The sequence below is a fragment of the Corythoichthys intestinalis genome, chromosome 19 (genome assembly GCF_030265065.1).
Source record: "Corythoichthys intestinalis isolate RoL2023-P3 chromosome 19, ASM3026506v1, whole genome shotgun sequence".
Lineage (NCBI taxonomy): Eukaryota > Metazoa > Chordata > Actinopteri > Syngnathiformes > Syngnathidae > Corythoichthys > Corythoichthys intestinalis.
The window spans coordinates 6,978,341-7,001,950 of NC_080413.1; the positions used below are offsets into that span (position 1 = coordinate 6,978,341).

The window sequence follows — 23,610 nt, forward strand, 5'->3', positions numbered from 1 at the left end:
GACATCACGTTTTAATAAAACAAAATTGTATTCTTAAATTATTTTATTTATGATACAAAGGCAGCGTAAAACAACATCTGATAGATTTGTAAAAATAGCTTGTTTTTTTCCCCCCATAATTCGGGGTAGACAGGGTTAAGCCACGCCCTCCCGTCCTCCTGCCTGTCAGTGATCAGAAGGTGATTGGCTCGTGGCTTCTGTCAATCAACGTGACCACGCCTTTTCCGGTGTCAGAGCCGCTTGGCTTTTGGCTCCGCGAGTTCGCTGCTGTTGCTTACTGTCTCTCCAGCAATGGACAACTTTAGGTCGGCGCTTTCTCTAGCGTCGTCTCGCTCATATGCTCCGGAGGTGGACGTCTGATCGGATTATAAACCCGAGTTGAGAAATAATTTCAACTAAGGGAAAGGCGTTTTTCTTGCTATTTGACAGAAGAAAAGGGAGCAACATGCCTGTTTCAACTCTTTTGCCTTTCACAGCTACCCCGAGTAGGAAGTCTGCCAACCCGACCTCCTTCAGGTTGACGGAGAAATTCATTCTGCTTTTGGTCTTCAGCGCCTTCATTACGCTATGTTTTGGTGCAATTTTCTTTCTGCCCGACTCGTCTAAGCTGCTCAGCGGAGTTTTCTTCCATTCCTCCGCCGTGGAGACGAACACCCGCACCGGTCCGGACGGCGGCGGAGGGGAGTCCGGCTCGGCTGGACACGATGAGAAGGTCCTGGCCAAAATCAAGAAGGACCACGAAAAAGCTCTGCTGGAGGCTAAGGATACTCTACAGAAGCGTCCCGATGAAATCAAGCAGGACATTTTAATTGAGAAGGAGAAAGTTGCTAAGGAGAGTTTGGCTCAAGGTGGGAAGGCTGGCAATGATTTACCTTACATCGAGTACCAGAGACCCCCGGGGGCCACGGGACACGAACCGGAGGACCCCACAGCCAAGGAACGGCGGGGGAAAATTAAACAGGTAGGCCAGAACTCCATGTAAAAATATCACAAATATGAAAGCGCGTTGATTTACCCCAATTCCCTTGACGACAAGACATACACGTACGTTTTCGTCAACTCGTGTATATAAAACGTATAATTCGGGGTGGGTATCATACCCCCATGAACCATTCTACGAACAGAATTGGAACGTTTATTAACAGACCGCCTGTTGTGTAGCGTCACAGCCGCCGCTGAGATGTTAGTCAACCGCTGCATGACCGAAGCGTGGCGATTGTCAAACTTGAGCTTTAGCTCGATTTTTAAAGAACTACGAAGCGATTGCGAGTCGCCGAACGACGCCAAGAACCCAACAGCACAAAGTGAATCACAAAATTATCATTTTTATGTATTTGAATCAGGCTTTATGACACGTGACGTTTAATTGACGATTTTCTTTAAGGGGTTCGTCACTGCCCCCTTTCGCAATCAGTCTCCTGGGTAGAGAGGGAGGATTGCACGTCTCATATCAACCTGTGTTTCACGCTGTTCTTGTCTTCTTAAAACAAGTTTTAATGGGGGACCACTGTCTACTTATAGCTAAAGACCTGTTTGTTTGTTTTCCCCCACTTCTGGGTAAAACCGACTAGTGTATCATATGACATTAAGTGTGACAGTTTAACAGGAAAAGCTTCTTATGGAGCTCTTTAAATTGTAGTTAATGAGACTTCGCGACCTTTTCCAGTTTTGTGACACTATAATTAATTTAAAATTCCCACATTCCAAGGTTTTTATTGAGGATAATATCATTGCCCGCCACTGACAACAATGTTCGTCCAATACACTTAAACTGGGAGAGGTTGGCAGTAATGGAATGATCACTGCTAGCTGGAGTCAAAATGGATTGGACTTCTAACACTGCCAGTGGTAGGTAATGAGTTCAGGGGCATAATTTTTAATCGAATTATTCACAGCTTAAAAATTAATTAATCGTAATTAATCGCAATTCAAACCATCTCTAAAATATGCCATATTTTTCTTTATTGTTGGAATGGAAAGATAAGACACAAGACGGATATATACATTCAACATACTGTACATAAGTATTTCTTTTTTATAACAATAAATCAACAAGATAGCATTAACATTAACATTCTGTTAAAGCGATCCATGGATAGAAAGACTTGTAGTTCTTAAAAGATAAAGGTTAGTACAGGTTTTAGTACAAATTTTATATTACAAGCCCTCTTACTGTTTTCGTTTCGCTAAAATTTGTAAAATTTTCAATCAAAAAATAAACTAGTAGCTCGCCATTGTTGATGTCAATAATTACATTACATTATGGTGCTTAAACCCATAAAATCAGTTGCACCAAAGCGCCAGCAGAGGGAGACAAAAACACAAGTAACAAGTGGACATGACACTGTTCTGTCATTTTAATCTGAGCGGGGCATGTGCTCTAATTGGGTCAAACGTGATTAATTAAAAAAAACAATTACCGCCCGTTAACGCGATAATTTTGACAGCCCTAATAATTCGACATTTTTAGACTGTACTGCCAAGGTTGTCAAAAGTATCGAGAAGTATTGATACTAGGGTTGTTCCGATAATTTTTTTTTTTTTTTTTTGCTTTTTTGCTCCCGATCCGATCCCGTTATTTCCCGATCCGACAAATATATACATTCAACATACAGTACATAAGTACTGTATTTGTTTATTATGACAATAAATCCTCAAGATGACATTTACATTATCAACATTCTTTCTGTGAGAGGGATAGAAAGACTTGTATTTCTTAAAGGATAAATGTGACTTTGTATATTGTGACTAAATATTGCCATCTACTGTATTTGTTGAGCTTTCAGTAAATGATACTGTAGCCATTTAACTGCCCAAATGCATGATGGAAAGTGCAACCATGACTGTGTGTAGTGGTACCAATTGATATATCTTCTCTGCGTTGGGAAATAATCTTTTTCTTAACACCCTATGTTAACTACGACCTTTCTTCCCCACATTGTTTCCCACGACATTTCCAATTGTAGGGAGTGGGATTGTAAGGCTTTAGCCAATTAAAAAAGGCTCCAAAGGTTGCCAAATTTCACTCTACTCATTTAACGCTGCCTTTTAGCTATATATATAGGTAAAACGGCGCCATTACAGATTGAATGCGACAATGCGAGAGTGGGTCGTGCAGCGCATGCGTTAATTGCGTTAAATATTTTAACATGATAAATTAAAAAAAAAAAAAAAAAGAATTACCGCCGTTAACGGGATAAATTTGATAACCCTACCTTAAGCCTAAACTAAAGACTCTGGATGAGTGTAACATATTATGTCTGTAACGTTAAATACAATTAGAAAACGATTTAATTAAAATATATATATATATATATATATATATTTAAAAAAGGCATGTCCGATATTTTTTTGCCGATTCCGATACTTTGCAAATGACGTGATCAGACCCGATCGATCAGGACATCTCTAATTGATACTGATATGTTGTATCATTATTTAATATTTGAATGCAAAAGTATCGATGCTCAATTATTCGTTTTTGTGCCACCGCATTTCACTAGAAAATTTATTGTCATTAGGAAAATTTGAATTTGAAATTTGATTACTCTTGATAGTAACGGTAGATATCTTTACATTTTCCTTGTTAACTCATTGGCTGCCATTGACGTCGATAGATGTCCAATCGATTATGACCAGTGAAAATTAGGGATGATCCAATCACGTGATCGGAAATTGAGCCGATCGCACCGTTTTTCACAGGATCCGAATCGGATGAAAAGGATCGGGTTCAGGCTTTATGCTCGTCCAGTGGCACACCCTTCCTTCTGCTGAGCAGTGTGGCCAAACTGTCCAGTGCAGCTTGCGTTTGGTACTTAAAGTCAATGATGATTCACAGGTTTGCACTGTAGCTGTGATCTTGCCAGAGAAGCGTAGGCTAGGTTCATACCGCAGGTCTTAATGCACAAATCTGATTTTTTTTGTCATATGTTTTTGTCCTCACTCGAGTCTGAAAAACACGAAAAAATCGGATTGGTGCATTAAGACCTGCAGTATGAACCTAGCCCTAGTAGCTCTACGATCAAAGGCACAAATGTGTCAATTGTTGTTAAACTCTCAACCCAGTCATAAGTGTGCTGTGGCAACTCCTTATGTAAGTGAGAGGCTGTTCTCAACAGCGTGAGCGTCAAAGAGTGAGTGGACTTGAGTGGACTCACACAATGAAGCATTTAATGAAGACATTTTTTAACGTTATTCTTATTTAAAAATAATTCACATTATGAAGGCGGCGCGGTGGGACAGTAACGTTTGGAGGTTTTGTTCCAATGAACAAGAATTATTTATTAATTTTTTTCTGGTATCTGATCAGGACTCGGTTTTTGCAGATTCTCAAAATCAGGTGACTCGGACTTGAGTGCAAAATAGCGATCGGGACATACCTAGTCAAAACATCTATCGCCGTCAGTGGCACTGAAAGGTGAGCATTCACAGCCAGGATGTGACCCAAACTCAACAGGAAGTGATCTGCAGGATATATAAATTTAGTCTCTATAGACTTATTAGCTGTGATTGATGGCAAAATGTTCACTACCGACCCTCGCACTATAAATGGACTGGACGTTTACTAGAGGAAAACTCATTTCAACTCACAGCAGACGGATAACTGGATGCCACATGATTGGACGTCAGTCATTTTTAATGGCACAAAAAGTTAATTAAAAATTAAACTTTATTTTTGGTATTTTTATTTATGTAGTATGGAAAATGGTATTGAGTGTCCATATCGAGTTTAAAGTGTTAGTATCGGGACAACAGTCGCATAAGTAATGAACTGAGAACGTGCCTGGTGTGATAACGTAAAATTAAGATTCATTCATTAAAAATTAATTAAGAGTTATTTAGATAAATATATCGTTAAGAACATGCTAACAAATTTACCAAACCATCAGTGTCACTCCATTTGCGATTAACTTTTAACTATTTGTTTTCTTCATTTCAGGAAAATCGTATCGAGTATTTTTCTTGAGTATTGAAATCGAGTTGAAATCAGTGTTGTTTTTGGCAGCCCTTTTAATTTTCGTCTTCTTCTTTTGAAGGATAATACTTAATAGTCTTAGTCATATTTTAGTCATCTCAAAATGTGTTTGTTTTCGTCTCGTTTATGTTGACGCGTATTAACATTGACAGACGAGCACATATCGGAGTGTCTACAAGGACAATGATGATACACACTTAGCAGGAAAACAATACATTATTTTCAATGAATTATACCCACCTGGACGCCATGGATTGTATTTTAAAAAGTTGTCCGAGAGTTTAAGAGGACGCTTGCCGATAGCATTAGCCTAAGGCAAATGCGAACGCAAATGCTATGCTAACACTACGAGTTACATTTAGTGTGTGATGAGCTCAACATTGCATTTTCTGTCTGGCCAAGATAAAACGAATCTTACATTGTGTGCAAGACTTGAGACTGGAGAGGAGACGACACTAGTGAGTGGGGGTGGCGGGCGCAGCATGTCACATGAGTGACACAACCAGACACTGCTAGATGCAATGTCACACATTGTGAACATCTGACGGAAACTATTGCGCATTTTCATCTCGTTCACGTCTCGTCAAACAAAAACTGGCATTAGGCTTGTTATATTTGCCTCCCTTTACATGTTTTTAGCTCATTATCGTCTCGTCATGAAAAAATGTTCGTTGACGAACTATTTTCATTATAGCCATCGTTGAAAACAACACTGGTTGAAAATGAAGGTTTGACTCAAGTTCCCACAGTCGATAGAAGGCCGTGAAAGTTTACACAATGGATATTAAAATATTAAAGAACAAGCTTCCCCTCGTCTCATGCCTTGCCTGTGAGCTGATTCTCCTTTCCGTTCTAATCTCAGCTAGCTTTCTCATGTAGTTTCTGTTCTTCTTTTAGTATTTTTGTTGAATTGAAAGACTTTGCACGATATAATAAATCGTTGGTGTTCGTCAACATTGGCAAAAAAGGGATTTAAAGGAAAGCAAAAATGTAATTCACTTGACTACACATTTTATAAACAGACGGCAAATGTGCCAAGAGGTTGCATGATTGGTTGGTTGCCTCATTGTTGACATATTGTCGTCTTATCGCCATCTCATCTCATTCAAGGAAGTCGATTTTGATGTGCCGCCAGTGTACTTCTTAGAGCCTTTTGATATGTAAACGAGGCAATGTCGCAGTTCTATTTCATTTTTTGTTTGTTACATCTACGTTATATCGCACTCATCCATCTGGCGACGGCATGACTTTTAAACCAACAACAGCAGCAGCCACTGAGGCTGCAGCCGCGGTTGTAAAGAGTAGCACAAATGGTCTGGCTTGGGGGATATTTTTTATACTGATCAAATATTAATGAAGTAAAAACAACAACAACATCGCTTTGGGTCTGGGAGTCCATTTTTCACTAACTGACATATTGCGCGCAGCTCTCCGCATACTGTATGTGTGATAGTAGACCTTACGAGGGAAAGTTTTTGGATGGAGCTCCGACTGGAGTTAAAAAATTTTCAAGCTAGCATGTGTACAAGAATTCGCGGCTAATGAAAAGACAATTTTGGCAACGAATCTTAATAAATCAGTAATACAACAGAGCTTGTGTATCACATCAATTTGAGTAAATTCAGTTATTGTCTGAGTCTTTTCGAGAGAGGCACAGATGATAACTGGATTAGTATTGATATTGCTTTTGATGTTCTGGATGAGCCCGGTTCATAAGAGCGCCCACTGTTCGAATAAATAACACGGAAAGGTTGCGTTGGTGTTCCGACCGTTCGTGTTGAATACAGGATTTGGCGAGGCGTCGCTTGAAAAAGCGTTAAAGCTCAGGTCAGCCTCATTGATTTTTATTCCTTTACAAAACGCCAGGAACCTGTGGTTCAGGAACATGATAAACACGTCGAGAGGACAAAAAACACAATGAATACAATCTACAAGAAGGACTAAATGATCAGTGAAAGCAGTGAACATGCTGATCTTGCAAGCAGCTTTTTTATTGACTTTATATAGCTCCTGTCGGATCAAAATGGCAGCTGGCTAATTTGTACATAATGACATACGGCAAATACGGTTGGACTGGAGTGTTATCACCCCATTGATGACATGGTGTCCTTTAAGACATTTGTATGTGGCTTATTTTTTTTCTTGGTTAGGTCATTTTTTAATAAATGGTTTGGGGAATGGAAGATGAGAAAAGGTAAGGTTTATAGATTCACGGTTGTGGTTCTTAACCTGGGTTTGATCTAGTGCTGCAACGATTAATCGATTAACTCGTAATTCGATTAGAAAAAAGCTTCGAATCAAATTTTGCTGCTTCAAATATTCGTTTAATGAGAGTGGTGTTGTCATGGTTTGTTTTGAAAGTGTTTGCATTTAGTTTAATGATTTGGGTGGATACACTGCCCTCTTGTGGCAATAGTGAATATGACATAACTCATTTAACATGGCTGAATCCAGCTGCTCCCTGTTAAGACCAACATTAGGTACGTTTTTGTTTGAGATTGTTTTTGACGCATTCGTAGTTTAGTTTACAAGTATTTATTTATTTTTTATAAAAGTGAGGTTTTTTTTGTGGGAATACATTACATTTATCCCTCGTTTTTCGTGGTTAATACCAGAACCCGCCGCGATAAGTGAAAAATGGCGAAGTAGCGCGCCCCCCCCAAAAAAATTGAAGATATATTTATTTTAGTGCTGCAACGATTAATCGGTTAACTCGAGTATTCGATTAGAAAAAAATATTCGAATTCAATTTTGTTGCTTCGAGTATTTGTTTAATTAAAGTGGCGTTGTAATGGTTTATTTTGAAAGTGTTTGCATTTTGTTTTATTGATTAGAGTGGATACACTGCCCTCTGGTCTGCCTCTTTTCACATGGCTTCATCTAACTGCTCCCAGCTTTTAAGCTAGCTGACTTTTTCTATGCAAGTTAGCCAATTGTTCTTTTATTGTACATACAGTAGATCCTCATTTTAAAAAAAAAACAACAATTTGTACCGTTTGAGGCTCAGCTCAGGTATTTTAATTTTTCATGTATTCAAGTATTTTATCTCTATATATTTTCATATTTTTAAGCACTTTAAATGTAATAACATGTTTAAAACTTATCATAATTACTCTCCCACAGAATTATTTTTAAACAAGAAGAAAGTAGACGCCCAATCCATTGTTTGTCTTTATTAAATGCGGTCCAGCTGCTCACTTACACATAATGAGTTGCCACAGCAACTGTTTAACAAGTTAAACGATGATTGACGCATGCGGCCCTTTGAAGGTTGAGTCTCTGGCAAGATGAAAGCTTAACCGTCTGTCAATCATCGTTTACTTTAATAAGCAACTCCAGTTCAAACTCTGACGAACAAAGAGCAGGGAGAGAGAGGGAGGGAGCGAGTGCGAGACTATATGCGATCGGCTCGGGACAGCTCATAAGTATTTTTTTTCTTCTGTAATTAAAAAAAAAATCCGCAAAGTTTGAAGCGCGATGTAGGGAGGGATCACTATGTGTTTGAACGATTTGTTAAGAACATTGTGAAAACGCGTTAGCATTTTATAGCATTGAAGCTAGCGGACTTTTGCTATGCAAGTTAGCCAATTGTCCTTTTGTTGTACTTCGAGCCACGTTTATTTTTTATCCCGTTTTGAATTTATTTTTAAATGAAAGTGCAATTCTGTATAGTTTGAAGAAACACTCGGGCATTTTATTTTGTATTTGCATTTAATGCTCTTTTGTAAACGCAATCTTAGCAAACCTTTGTTTCAACCCAGGAGAACTAAACTAAAATTGATTCCATAACGCATTAAATGTTCCTATTCCGATTATGCGATTATTCAAACTAACGAGTTGATAGATTAATCGACTACTAGAATAATTGATAGCTGCAGGCGTAGTCGATGGGAGCCCAGGGGTTCAGTAAATCTAAGGGGTTCGGCAAAAGTTCATACTCTGACTAAATCTAGGCAAAGTGATGTTTTAGACCAAGTTTTGAGCTAGTTTGCCCTCAATTTACAGGCTTTTTTCAATTTATCTGATGGGAGGAGAATCTGGTTTGCTCAGTGGAAGGTTGCCTCGCATTTGATATGAAGAGGTATAATAGACCTATAGGCAAAGTGGAGTCCAAATTTCGACATGTTTAAGAACATGTTGTCAAAATGTGTAGAAACAGGAATTTGCTTACATGTTAACTTACTAGCTTATAAATATCAGTGTGTAATAAAAAAAAACAACAACTTTGTGTTTGGTGAATGCACATGTAAAACTCGTGGGGTTTGGTACCTTTAACAAAGTTAAGAACCACTGATTTAGGGTTGAGGATTGGGTTTAGGAACCCTTATTTGTTGATGTTGCTTTTCTGAATATGTGTCATGTTAGCATTAGCGTAACAATATGTCAAGGTAGGATTAGCACAACAATATGACACCGGAATTTCTGTTTCCAGTGTCATATACGTGAGAACAGTAGTTTCTATGGCATGTTTGTTGTGCGCTGTCCCATTGTTGATTGCGGAAATACGATATTTGTTTTATTGTTGACAAAATATCGCAATAATATTAAGTTACTCTGCGATTCCCACTCTTGTTTCGCAAAGGGCATGTTATCCAAGTTTTTGAGACGTTTTTACTTGCCAATTTTCATGTCATTTAACACCTCAAGGTCAGTATGTCCTTTGATTCAGCTAATATGTTGTGTCACTAAACAAGACTGAAGGCTACTGGTTACTGTGGTTGTCCGTCAACGTGGACGCTTTGGATTCTGTTTGCCAACAAACATGCGTCACTACAGCATTTCCCTGTGGAGGCCTCAGCTTCCAGAAACAAGATGAGTGTATCCACAGGGGTTTTGGATAGATCTCAAGATTTTTGTCCGCTATCTAAAGCCAACGTCAAGAGATTTTCCCACAGTGTCAGCGGGCGATGACTGTTGACCTCCACGAGAAGGATAAACATCTTGTTTGTGAGCGAACGCCACAGTCATGCAGTCGGCCAAATCTCTTTGTCGCTTCCAAATCAAAGACTTGGGGAGAAAGCGCCAGACGAGCGGCAATTTCTCCCTTTTTCTCTCTAGGAAAGCCTCAGGAGGCCAGAGCAACGGGGGGCTCGACGAGAAAACTTGCAGCTGATAAACGGGGATAATAAAGGCGGACGTGGCTGGAGAGATGTTGTTATTTGACACCGTAAACGAGGCTTTTTATCTGTTTGTAACTGCTGCGAGTAGATTAGGTTTCAGGCTGGCTGGGAAGGAAAATACAGACATACGCTCTTGTCTGGTTACAGGTCAATTCGATCTTAACCGGAGGGACGTTTTTTAATAATACGAAATCTTTATGATGTTACACTGCAGGAAAAAGTCTATCTCAGTTGTGAGCGGTTGGATTTAGTTATAACTGTTGTGTCCAGAGGTTGGGTTTAGTGGTAGAGGTTTAAAGTAGGATTAGAGTTGAGGATATTTTGTTGGGTATGAAAGGTGGCAAACTTTGTGAATATGGATTGTTAAGGATCAAGGTTGGGTTAGGGCAGGAGTCTGCAACCCAAAATGTTGAAAGAACCATCTTGGACCAAAGCAACAACAAACAAATATGTCTGGAGCCGCAAAAAATTTAAAGCCATATATGAGCCTTATAATGGAGGCAACGCATGCTGTATGTACAGTATCTATATCAGTGGTCCCCAATTTTTTTTGCACCACGGACCGGTGTAACTTGGGCCTTTTTTTCACAGAGCGGCAATGTGTGGCAGAAAATGACAGTAAATATTACACGTCGAGGCTTAAAACGAATATCAAGTGCAGGGAAAATGTCACTCACCATACACTTAATCAACCTTTTGTTAACAGCTAAAACTTGTCAGCAAATATCCGTGGTCGCAAGCATCATGAGTTCTTCTCCAATCGTGAAAGGTTTCTTAGTTTTAGCAATACGGTTCGCCATAAGGTATGATCGGAGATGAAAGTGGGCCAGATCGGTCAGGAACGCAGTTCCGGTATAAGATTCAGGGCCAGAACGCAGTTCCGGTATAAGATTCAGAGCCAGAATGCCGGTACACGGTGCTTTGATTCCGAAAATATGACGGCAATTGTCAAAACGCTATGGAAAAAAAAAAAAAAAAAAATGCTAAGATGCCACACATGCATTTCATCTCCAAGAAGAAAGCAATGTAATAAATGTGTTAAAAACAAGCGTAATAAATTGCTTGTGTCGCGTAATCCGTTTCCACCAATATTTATTATTGATTTTATTCCACGGACGGCATGTGATCAGCAGAGATAGTTAGCTCTGATTGGTTCAAATGCACATGTTTTCTGGAACAGCAAAAAAAAAAAAGTTTGTTGAATTGATGTGACAAAAAAAGGGCAATGCAACATAAAATGGATCAAATCTTTAAGAGCAATTAAAGAGTTGAGGAGGATTATTTATCATAGTTAGTTTTATTTGCTCTGATGGGGAGGTTCAGAACATTTTAGCTGTCAATGTGCATTCCATTTCACTCTGCATGATATAAGTCATTTGTACTTATTTTTCTGAGTGTATGTTACTTCTCTTTTTTTTAATTTTTTTTTTTTTTTTTATAATAAAGTAAATGTTTACATCACTTTACATTACTTCAATTTTAATATACAGCCTATGTTCTTAAGTAGTTTAAATTGAGATTTGGCATTTAGTATGTGAGGAAATGAAAATTAGATGGAGGTTGGGTTTATTGCTCTTTTTGTTCTTTTATTTTGCAAATCATTGAAAAGATCTGTGATTTTGTCTGTGTTATAGAAATAACTGTGTTAAAACAGTTTTCTTTGCATTTCAGTAGTTTAAGAGGTTTGACCCACCCCCTAAAAAAAAAAATGAAAGGAAAAATAAAATAAATAAAATTTCTGGCTCTGTGGGAACCTTCACGTCGGGGAGTTCCGGCAAGAAATTCTAGCCACTTTCACCCCTGGGTATGATGCTCTCAGTGCATTTGGCTTTGTTGCCTCATTTGCTAGCTTTTAGCCAAATAGTATGCAGAATGGACTTGGTTGCAGGCTCCTCTTCTGGCCCAACAGGTGGCTTTTTTCCCGTAAAAAAGCTGTCCAAAGACGTCGCCGCCCCAGCACACCGCCAACAGCAGCTAAAGTTACTGTTTACATTGACTGGCGCTGGGCTGCTGTAGGTGTGCAAACACCCTAGTAATTGCGGCCAACCACTAGATGGCGACCTATACAAATCTTTACTCGTATTAGTCTACAGGGTGACCCAAAAAAAAGTTTACACTCAGTTGACTGCTTGTTTAAAAGCCAGTGAAACATATCTAAATAGGTTGTCATGCTTAAGTGATTCATTAAGGTCACTCAATGCTGCTGGTAATCTTTCGTCTCTACAATTCCTGTGCTTCTTCTGAAAATGAAGAAAACCTTAGCTGTACCTGAATTGCTGCGTGCCGGTCTGACACCTACTGAGATTGCAGCAAATCTGAGAATATCCAGATGTGCAGTCTACAAAGTTAAAAAGAAGCTGAAAGATACTGGGACAGCCTCACGAAAACCTGGGTCTGGAAGTGCCGAAAAGTTGATTGACAAGGTGATATGTGGCCACCCCAGAGTCCAGATCTCAATCCCCTGGATTATAGCATATGGGCAACTGTGGAGGACAGTGCCTGTAAGACTCCACAAACTTCTGTGGCAGCCTTGGAGAGGTCCATTGTTAGATCTTGGGAAAAGATGATAGCATCCTACATAAAGAAGACCTGTCAAGCGTTCCACAGGCGCCTGGAGGCTGTTGTGACACTTAAGGGAGGACACATTGAAAAATAGAGTGTACTGTACATGTTCTTTACAATAATGTATAATTCTAATTCTAAGATGAATAAACATGGCATTTAAGTTGTATTATGGCAGTGTACACTTTTTTTGGGGTCACACTGTATAGAGTAGACAGGGATATTGATCTGTCAAGAGGCACAGGCCAGATTGCAGTCGTTAATAGATTATTTATTTCTCTGCGGCTTGGTAGCAAATGCGCCACGGACCAGTACCGGTGGTTGGGGACCACTGATCTAAACTAGCTATATTAGCCTACTGTCAAAATAACTAATTTGGCTACAAATACATACTTAATAAGCCTTCACAGGGTCTCTGCAGGGTTCCACAAGCCAAATTTAAGAATTTTTAAAAGAAAATAATGAATAAAATTTAAGACCCATTTCACATCCATACAGGCAAAAAAGGCCCGGAATTACTTACAAAGCATATGAATTTATTCCCAGCTCTTTCACACTATGATATAAAATGCTAAACCTAACCAAAAATACTAGAAGTTTCTCTTTTCTGAACAAACATGTGAACCACAAATGGCATTTGCTGCTGGAAATATATAACCCTGTGGTTTTCAGACTTGCAATGTGATTCCAATGCTTTGATACCCAATGTTCCAAGTTTGAAACTTTTCTTGCACAAATTTTCTTACAGTGTTTCATACCAGTTTCCATCCACCGGCTTCGATCATGCGCTGAACTGTACGTTCTCAAGCCACAGATCATTAAAGTTGAGCTTGACAATGGATGTAACTACTGTAAATCGGTTCTATAAAGTTTTCCTCGCTATGACTATGCTAACTAAGCTGTCAACATGCAACAGTGCGCGCACAGCAAAACCTGCTTCTGTTTGATAAATTCTGACCGGGCAGCACTGGTAGTTCCGCTTTGTATTTGTGTCATACTGTCCTCAAAAACCGAAACATTTAAGGGCGAGACTGAAATAAATGCATGTTCTAAATAAAAGTAATGTTAATATATTTTTAAGACCTTTCGAAATTGTATGTCAGACCTTTTATGAGATTTTAGGAGAAATTTAGTCATTTCAAGGCCTTAAATTCAAATAATTGGATTTAAGACTCTTTTTTTGGGGGGGGGGGGGGCTTTTTTAAAGACCCTGCGGATACCCTGCTTCATGATAAAATGTTTATTTTTCCTGCAGTGCATCCTATAGAGAATGACGTACCACGTGAGTACTCTGTTGTCCAATGCCAAAGTTTAATTTCATTACAATATTAATGAATTAGAAGAATGTTTGTGTCATGTTTGTCCTCCTACAGAAACCATACTAAGACAAAAAATTAGGGCTGTCAAAATTATCGCATTAACGGGCCGTAATTATTTTTTTTAAAATTAATCACGTTAAAATATTTGACGCAATTAACGCACAAATGCCCCGCTCAAACTGATTAAAATGACAGCACAGTGAAAGGTGTACTTGTTGTGTTTTTCGGACTTTTGCAACCCTCTACTGGCGCATGGGTGCGACTGATTTTATAGGCTTCAGCACTCATGAGCATTTTGTAAGTAATTATTGACATCAACAATAACGGGCTAGTAGTTTATTTTTTGATTGAAAATTGTAATAATTTTATTAAAACGAAAGCATGATGAGGGGTAATATAAAATTTCTATAACTTGTACTAACATTTATCTTTTAAGAACTACAAGTCTTTCTATCCATGGATCGCTTTAACAGAATGTTAATAATGGTAATTCCATCTTGTTGATTATTGTTCTAATAAACAAATACATTACTTATGTACCGTATGTTGAATGTATACATCCATGTCTTATTTTTCCATTCCAACAATAATTTACAGAAAAACATGGCATATTTTATTGATGGTTTGAATTGCGATTAATTGCGATTCATTACGATTAATTAATTTTTAAGCTGTAATTAACTCGATTAAAAATTTTAATCATTTGACACCCCTACAAAAAATATATTCCCCCTTTCCATCTTTTTCCATTTTTAAATATTTTTGAAAAAGCTCCATGGAACCACTAGTGCAGCGCTGAGGAGCGGCAGGTTGCTGACCCCCAGGTTAGAGTTTAGGATTAGGGCATTTAGGATAATCTTAGGCTAAGGTTTGAGTTTCGGGGTTAGCTAAACAGGTAAGGGTTAGGTTCAGGGTGTCAGGGAAATGTTTATGATTTGAATTAAGAAGTTAAATTTAGACGTTTTCTCATGAAGATTACGGGATCGTTGTTGAATTCAGGCATGTTTGAATTGGGGCACTTTGGTTAAGATTAGGCTAATGTTTAAATTTTGGGGCTAGCGAAAGGGGTAAGGGATTTGGCTATCACGTGATGTTTAAGGATATGTTCGAGTTGGAAAAGAATTAAAATTAGCAGTTAGCATTGGTCGGGATTGTTTAAGATTTGGGGTTTTAGCTTTAGAGTTTGGACGGAGGAGGGTTTTGATTAGCACTTAGTGTAGGATTAAGGTAGCCTTTGGCTAATATTTGGATTCAGGATTAACCTAAAGACTATGCAATAGGGTTTGTCTTTAAAGTTACACTTAGCAAATGAGGTCGGACATTTCTGTCTGGCCCCATGTGCACTCTACCGTAAGGCATCTTCCACTTTGCTAACCTTTTAGAGCCTGAAATGAAATTTCTTTATCAGCCTAACCTAAGTCCTATTTCTGTATCGACCATTGAACTAATTACCTCTGGCTCCTGGACCTGCTTCTTCTCCACAAGTGTGTGAGTCTGTGTTTGTGTCAGCTAGAGTTACTGCCGAGCTCTGAAAAGGCTGCGTTTAATCGTCTAATGGCTATAATAGCTGTGACTCGCGGCTGTACGGGGCCCTTGAGTGGTTTGAAAAACATTGGCACCCATTGAGTTGTATTGCATGTGTACAGCATGTTCCAGACAAACAGGCTCTTCATGACTTTTGTGCAGCATGGTTGGGAGATTACCTTTAAAGAGCATATGACACCAGAAAAAAAGTCTTTAATGGCATTATTATGTGAATTAGAATCATATTTTGAGACGATTCGACTATATACAACAATTTAGCAAAGCGCAGATGACGAGAAATTAGTCTTTTAATCTGCCGGTTAGCCACGCCTACCATTACAGGGCTTTAGCGTCCCCAACAGGTGGATGATGTCAGCGGTAGACTGGGCTCATCGGTTTTGCTATTCAGCCCATTGAGGGGGAATTGTTCAGAACGAGGAAAACGCGACGAAGAGAGCCGCAAAATGTCATTGTTTCAGTCTCTCTACTCCAATATTTTTACAGGATATTCTTTTTATCCAAGTATTTTTCCCCAATAGTTACATAAATGGCTTGAGAAGGACCAGTCAGCCCATCGAGGGGGAACCATTCACAACGAGGAAAACGGGACGAAGAGAGCGGCAAAATGTCATCGTTTCTGTCTCTTTACTTCCATATTTTTACAGGATATTCTTTTTATCCAAGTATTTTCCCCAATTGCTAAATAAATGGCATGATCATGACAAATAACAATCTTGTGCTAAATGGAATATGAAATAATAAAAATCCATTTATTCAAGACGACATGGCAAAATTACTCCATAATGGTCAAAACTGTCGACTTCACCTTTACTGTCGCACCTCCCGAACGATATTTTATGACACCTAAATCGGACATATGTCATTTCCCTTCCCCGGCTTCGGAGAATGTAAACAAACCAGAAGGAGTGACAGCTAGCCGACATGCTAACCCGAACCGAGGGATGTTTCAAAGTCTTCGAAGTGGAAAATCACACGTAACTAGCCTGGATTATTTGACATGACGACCCGGTTGTCGACTGTGTTTGCGGATCGGCAAACCGCCCGGCGGAGAGCAATTTACAGTTCGTTCCCGGGAGGAGGGTGGCTGGAGTTGTTGTGCAGCTAACGTGCTAACAGCTAACTGCTAATGAGCATGAGGAGAGCTTTTTACATGCCTATCAATGATCAAACGTAAGTAGTCCTTTATTTAAAGGAATTTTGTAGTGTTTACTTTGTAATCGCTGTATTCGTATTTGACATAATACAAAACAAGATATTTACTCACTTCCTCGTAAGTCCAATGGTCCCACAGTAAATATCCACGGTGAATGGGAACCTTTTGAAACTCCAAAAAGGCGCATACGCCTCTCCCGCACACAGAACGATTTTTCTGCAGCCGTTTGGCTGGCGTGATGCAAAAAATAAACATATTAATCCGCAAAATCAGCTGAATCCTTCTTCCTCATACACAACAGTACACTGTAGAGTGAAGAGGACGTCTTCTACCGTACACGTCACAGCGCCCTCCTCCTCAATGCAAGACCGAAGCCGGAAGTCACTCATTTTCATGGCGCGGGATTGAAAAAACTAAATAAATATAGCGATCGCTTCCACACACATCCAAGCGGTCCATACCATTCAGGGGCATAAAATACCGCGTGTATTTTGAAATAAACATGCTTTTTCGTGTCACAGGCACTTTGATGGTCCGTGTTTGACTTTTTGCGAATAAAATAGTTGGATTGAGGGTCAATGGATAAATCAATTAGGGTAAATTGAATTTAAGATTTGGTCAAGTAGCTGTTTTTTAAATATTCTGTTATGCTAAAAAAAGTAAACATATCGCTAGCCTGCAAGAAACGTCACATCTTGTCACATCAATGTGGACTGTGACAGTCGACAGTGTGGCTCATGGAAGGCCCAGTGGTTGTTTACATTTGGGTGGGTGGTCTAAGTAGGTCTCACTGTGGGAACTATTCCCATTGCAGATATTCCGTACACTGCCCCCTAGCTATAGGGATACCGCATAAGGAAATATAATCTTCTCTATAGTGATGGATGGTCTGATGTTTCCTTCCGTTTTTGTAACCTTTTGACTAGTTGAGCCTGCAGCGCAAAGCCAGTTCCCAGTAAATCCCGCGTTGCCTGCCATCGTGACCCGGCTTGGTCACTGAGCATTAATTTAGAAAAGATGAATTATATGTGTTTGGTATTTGCATTACAGGTCAGAACAAGTGTGAGGTTTTCACAGTTAAGTTGAAAGGCGGCGGTATCTTTATTGATCATATTTAATAGGTCAAGTTATCTCAAATGTCCTTTTCTGACCTCATCCCACCAATTTTTTTTTTTTTCAACCTATCCTGTTCAGCTGCATAGACACGGAGAATAGGAATTTGAGTGTCCTCATGGTCTGAAAATTTTTAATTAGTTGTCCGATAATGACTTTTTAACTAGTAACTGATAGCCCGATATTCTGTAACTCCAAAAATCCGATACGGATATCAAACCAATACCGATATATGCGGTCGTGGACTTAACAAATTCATTATTTTACAATAATTTATTATTTATTCAATGCAAATATTTAATGCAAATAGCATGCTCAAATCCCAAGCATCTTAGTTTGGAGACATCTAATGGCCAATCAGCTTAACTGCTGTACTAAACTGTGACCAGCTCATGTACAAAGGCAGAAGGCTTCTAAAGTCTCTTTGAAGGCAACATGCATATTGGCTAAAAAACGATAATGAAAACTGAAAATGTCAGTTTTATCCAATATTATTTTAAAATTCTTTCATTGGCCGATATTATCGGCAACCCGGACAACTCTAGTTTTAATGTATCACGTGGGAGTTTGATATACCATTGTGGTTGTTCATTACATGTTTTATTTATTAGCCCTTTAATGCCAGCAATATGAAGCAATTATCAGAGAATCCCCAAATTTGAAAAATAAGGTCCTATTGAAACCTTTTTTTTCAAATTTGTTAAAAGAAAAGTCAAAATGAAATGTGTAATTAGCGTTCAGATATCTATAACCCTTGCTAAATCCTGTTTGTTTTTTTCATGGAACCTGCAGATGCATGTGTTGACTTGCATGCATCATTTTATTTTTCAAAAAGAAATGTCAAAATTCTGAATTAGTCTCAAAATCATGAAATTTTAGGTGTATCAAATGTGATACATTTGGCAATATAGGGTTGGAATCCCCCTGAAATTAATCACCTGTCCAGTTTCATATATGAAACATACCCTTCAAGTTTGATAATAATCCCTTTTTTTATTCTTGAGTTATCTTGAACGGAGAGATATGAAACAGAATAGACAATCTCTGAGTAACTTTCACCTACAGTAACGTTAGTATTAGAGCTGAAACGAATACTCGAGCAACTCGAGTAACTCGAGTTTAAAAACTGATCCGAGTAATTTTATTCACCGCGAGGAATCGTTTAATTTTGCCAGCTCTAAGCATCACGTTTTGTCAAGACTACTTTTGATGCGGGACAACGCGCTGACGTCATGTGCGTAGAGGAAGAAGCGATCCAAAAAAAAAAAAAAAAAACTTACTGCAGCCAACAGCCGCTACAAACTACGCCGACGTTGGTAAAAACTACGCCCGCATGATGCTAGTGCGGTAGCAGGTAGTGTCCGATGCGTCTCATAGATATCACATGCATTTAGGACTAGATGCCAAATGACAAGACTCTGCCGCGTCTGGGCAGCGTTAGTAAACAGCCGCCATCTTTCGGCAGTAGACTTCTCGTCGCTAATAAATATAACGTTACTGTCACCCGCTCACATAATGTTAGCCCTGCGGAGGACTAGGTTTTTATTATGACCACTGTCGATGCGTGGCTAACGTGTCTTAAATACAGGCTTTATTTAATTTGTAAAAACACAGCGCTGTAGAGTGATGAGGGTGTAAAATTAAAACATAATAAAGCTAACTGTCAGTTTTAGCTCAGTAGTCATTGCTGAATAAAACACCAAGTAGCACTGGTCCCAAATGTACTCCAATACAGCAGGTATCATACATTTATTTTGAACACTGCAAAAACTCAAAATGTTATCAGTACTTACAGTTTAGACGAACTTAAAACTTAACTAGAACTTAAAAATAGCTTGACACAAATGGAAATTAAATTGAAACACGTGGGAAAAACACGTAGCTTTCAAGTGATGTGTGTTATCATGCATAATTATATTTTTAGGTAAGAAATATGTTTTTTTTTTTTTAATGATCTAGAAGTTTTTTGAGTATAAGATCTCGAAGTTTTTTGAGTGAAAGCAGTGAATTTTTTTTTCTAGTCACATCTGAGATGCAATTGTTGGCTGTTTTCAACAATGTACATCGAAAATAAAGGCATTGATTGACTGAAAATGTTTCAGTATTGGATTAAATGTCTTTTTTTCTCATGTATATTTATAACTGCTCTATACCTTAAAAAAAACTTTTATCCGATTACTCGATTAATTGATAGAATTTTCGTTCGATTACTCGATTACTAAAATATTCGATAGCTGCAGCCCTAGTTAATATATATTTATACTTCCAACTAAACGTGCCGATTACAGTTTTCAAGGTATACCATGGTAAGAAAACGTCAAGGTTTCAAAACCGCAAACATTTTCCATCTTACCGTCCCTATGGTTTTATGTCCCAAAAATGCATGGAGAAATCCCTCGCTTGCAGCTGTAAGGTTCAACCCTACCTCACAGATTGTTGCTCAGTGCCAGTGAATCAGCTGTGCTACACGATGGCTGGAGGAGATGAAACTCATGATAAGTTGAAAAAGTTTTTCTTTTTTTAAACCCAGATATCTCAAAGTAACACATTTTAGAACCGTAATTGCAATACTGTGATACGTGAAACCGTGATATTTTGGTTTACCGGCACATGCCTACTTGCAACACTCAAACTATCAATAACTTTCCTAGCGTTGTAATTGCTTTATTGTTATTTCATAGGTGCTATTGACGACCATAGATGTCCAATCCATTTTGACTGGGAGAGGCGGATGAACGTTTGTTCAGTCAAAATGGATTGGACGTCTATCAGCGTCAATAGCACCGAAATATGGTCATTCAACTCGAGCCCCAAAAAAACTCTTTTAATAAGCACACGCTAAACTTCCTATTTTCCAGCTCTGTCTATCGTGCCTTGGGCTCAATTAGCAGTGTTTTGATGCACGAGGATGGCAGGTGATTCGGTTCTGAACATTTAAGATTTAATGTTTTAAGTGCTCAAAGTGCGCTATTAAATTTAAATGGCACATTAGGGCGCCGTGTCAGCGTGTCTTTCCTCTCCCGTGCAAAAGCCGGGCGCCGATTTGAAATGTGCCAGCCAGCCCTCATCCGCTCACTAACTCAAGTACGTGCTCAGATTTATTGTCAGATTAGACACACGAGAGGAGCCTCGTTGAGATGGGAAGCGCTGTTTGTGTATTCCGATGACATTAAACTGATAGACTTTTATGCCTTCAAATACTGGCTAATTGCTATGTCAATAATGAGACATCAATACACCTCCACACATCCCTGAAAGCCGCATTGTTGAAGCTCGGTTACTTCCTTGCCACTTGTTTTTATAGCCGCACAAAGGGGAGTGGACGTGAATAGGTTTTTACTTCAAGTAAATGTTTTAAATACCATTTGTGGCTCGAGCAAAATAACTCCATTTAAGAGAGGACTTGAAAGATACAAATGTCGGTAAAACGTTGGTGTATTTAAAGAGCATCATTGACAAAAAGACAACAAAAAGGCTTTTAGATAGATTCACAGTTTCGTGTTGACGTTAGACGCCGAAATTGGATTAGTCTGTTGTTTATTTCATCACATTACTGAACAAAAATATTAAATGGTTCACTTTGAAAAACAGGTTTATATAATTCACGTTTACGTTTTGAGATGAAAGTAGCAGAATCTGTCGATTATTTGCAAATAGTGGGACAATTTTGTTGATAATCGTCTAATCAGTACATCAAATTTACAATTCAAATAAGCGTCGCTTTTAAAAATGCTTTTTAGAGCGATTGGGTCAACAATAATTTTACTTTTGATGACTGTTACGAATGGGGAAAAATTTTGAAAAAATGTGATTTAAAAAAATTTTTTTTTTTAAAGATGGTCTCAGTTTTGTTTGTTTGGTTTGATTTGTATCGATGACCACAGAAAATGGTGAGCAAATCTTAAAGTTAGATATTTTTGGGATTATATAGTATATATATTTATGGATAGTTGAATAGAACTTTAAAAAATAATTTTAATCAACGATTCTTAATAAATATATAAATCATTACTGGACACAATAAACAAATCTTAATTTTAGATATTTCTTTTTTTTTTTTTAATCCATATATGAATTTATATGTATGTATATATATATATATATGTGTGTGTATATATATATATATATGTGTGTGTATATATATATATATATGTGTGTATATATATATATATATATGTGTGTATATATATATATATATATGTGTGTATATATATATATATATATGTGTGTGTGTATATATATGTGTGTATATATATTAGGGCTGTCAAGCGATTAAAATTTTTAATCGAGTTAATTACAGCTTAAAAATTAATTAATCGTTAATTAATCGCAATTCAAACCATCTATAAAATATACCATATTTTTCTGTAAATTATATATATATTCTGTAAAATAAATTGTTGGAATGGAAAGATAAGACACAAGATGGATATATACATTCAACATACGGTACATAAGGACTGTATTTGTTTATTATAACCATAAATCAACAAGATGGCATTAACATTATTAACATTCTGTTAAAGTGATCCATGGATAGAAAGACTTGTAGTTCTTAAAAGATAAATGTTAGTACAAGTTATAGAAATTTTATATTAAAACCCCTCTTAATGTTTTCGTTTTAATAAAATTTGTAAAATTTTCAATCAAAAAATAAACTAGTAGCCCGCCATTGTTGATGTCAATAATTACTTCCACAATGCTCATGGGTGCTGAAGCCTATAAAATCAGTGGCACCCAAGTGCCAGCAGAGGGCGGCAAAACTCCATAAAACAATTAACAAGTGGGCATTTCAATCTACTGTCATTTAAATCTGTCTGAGCGGGACATGTGCGTTAATTGCGTCAAATATTTTAACGTGATTAATTTAAAAAATGAATTACCCCCCATAAACGTGATAATTTTGACAGCCCTAATATATATGTATATATATATATATATATATATATATATATATATATATATATATATATATATATATATATATATTGTATATATATATATTTTAATGAATTTTTAAAATAACAATTCTTAAATGGATGGTAGTATGATCACAATGGACAAAAACTGTTCTAACTTTGAGATACTATTAAAGCGGGAGCTATCGATTATTTAAATAATCGATTAATCTATCAACTAGTTAGTTCGAATATATGAGTATTAGGATGAGGAACATTGAATGGGTTGCAGAATAAATTTTAGGAAATGTAAAACAAAGGCTTGCTAAGACTGCACTTTCAAAAGAGCATTCATTGTGAATACAAAATAAAATTCCAGAGTGTTTTTTTTCAAACTATGCAGAATTGCGGTTTGATTTCACAAGATATTAAATTAAAATAAATGAGCTTTGCTTTAAACGGTATTAAAAAATTAATAAATGACAATCGAAGTAAGACAAAACAACGATTGGCTAACTTGCATTTCAAGAGTCTGCTAGCTTAAATGGTATAAAATGCTAACTTTTTTTTTTTTTTTTTTTTTACAATGCTCACTACTAATCATTCAAACACATATTCCCACAAAAAATGCTAAATATACCTTTAAACTAAATTACGAATGCATAAAAAAGCATCTAGGATCAAATAAAATCTCAATCAGATTACGAAAATTTAATGCTAATTTGCAGAGCAAAAGTCCGCTAGCTTAAACAGTATAAAATGCTAGATTTTTTTGTTTGTTTTTAGAATGCTTTTAACAAATCATTCAAACACATTCCTACAAAAAAAAAACTGCTAAATATACCTCTAAACTGTCTGTAATCTGTCAAAAATCATTGTCTTCCTCACTATACACGTGTATCACCACGTCGATATATTGTCACAC

General features: G+C 37.6%; 1 protein-coding gene across 2 annotated transcripts in view; it reads left to right on the plus strand.

Moving 5' to 3' along the window:
* The first annotated feature begins 265 nt into the window (after window positions 1–265).
* Window positions 266–23,610, plus strand: part of man1a1 (mannosidase, alpha, class 1A, member 1) — a 188,968-nt gene continuing 165,623 nt past the window's right edge. For both annotated transcript variants that reach the window (XR_009061511.1, XM_057823045.1), the window contains exon 1: window positions 266–961. Coding sequence is in view for 1 of the 2 variants with exons in the window: in XM_057823045.1 (XP_057679028.1) it covers window positions 446–961 (516 nt within the window). In the remaining variant the exon portion in view is untranslated. The remainder of the gene's footprint in view (window positions 962–23,610) is intronic.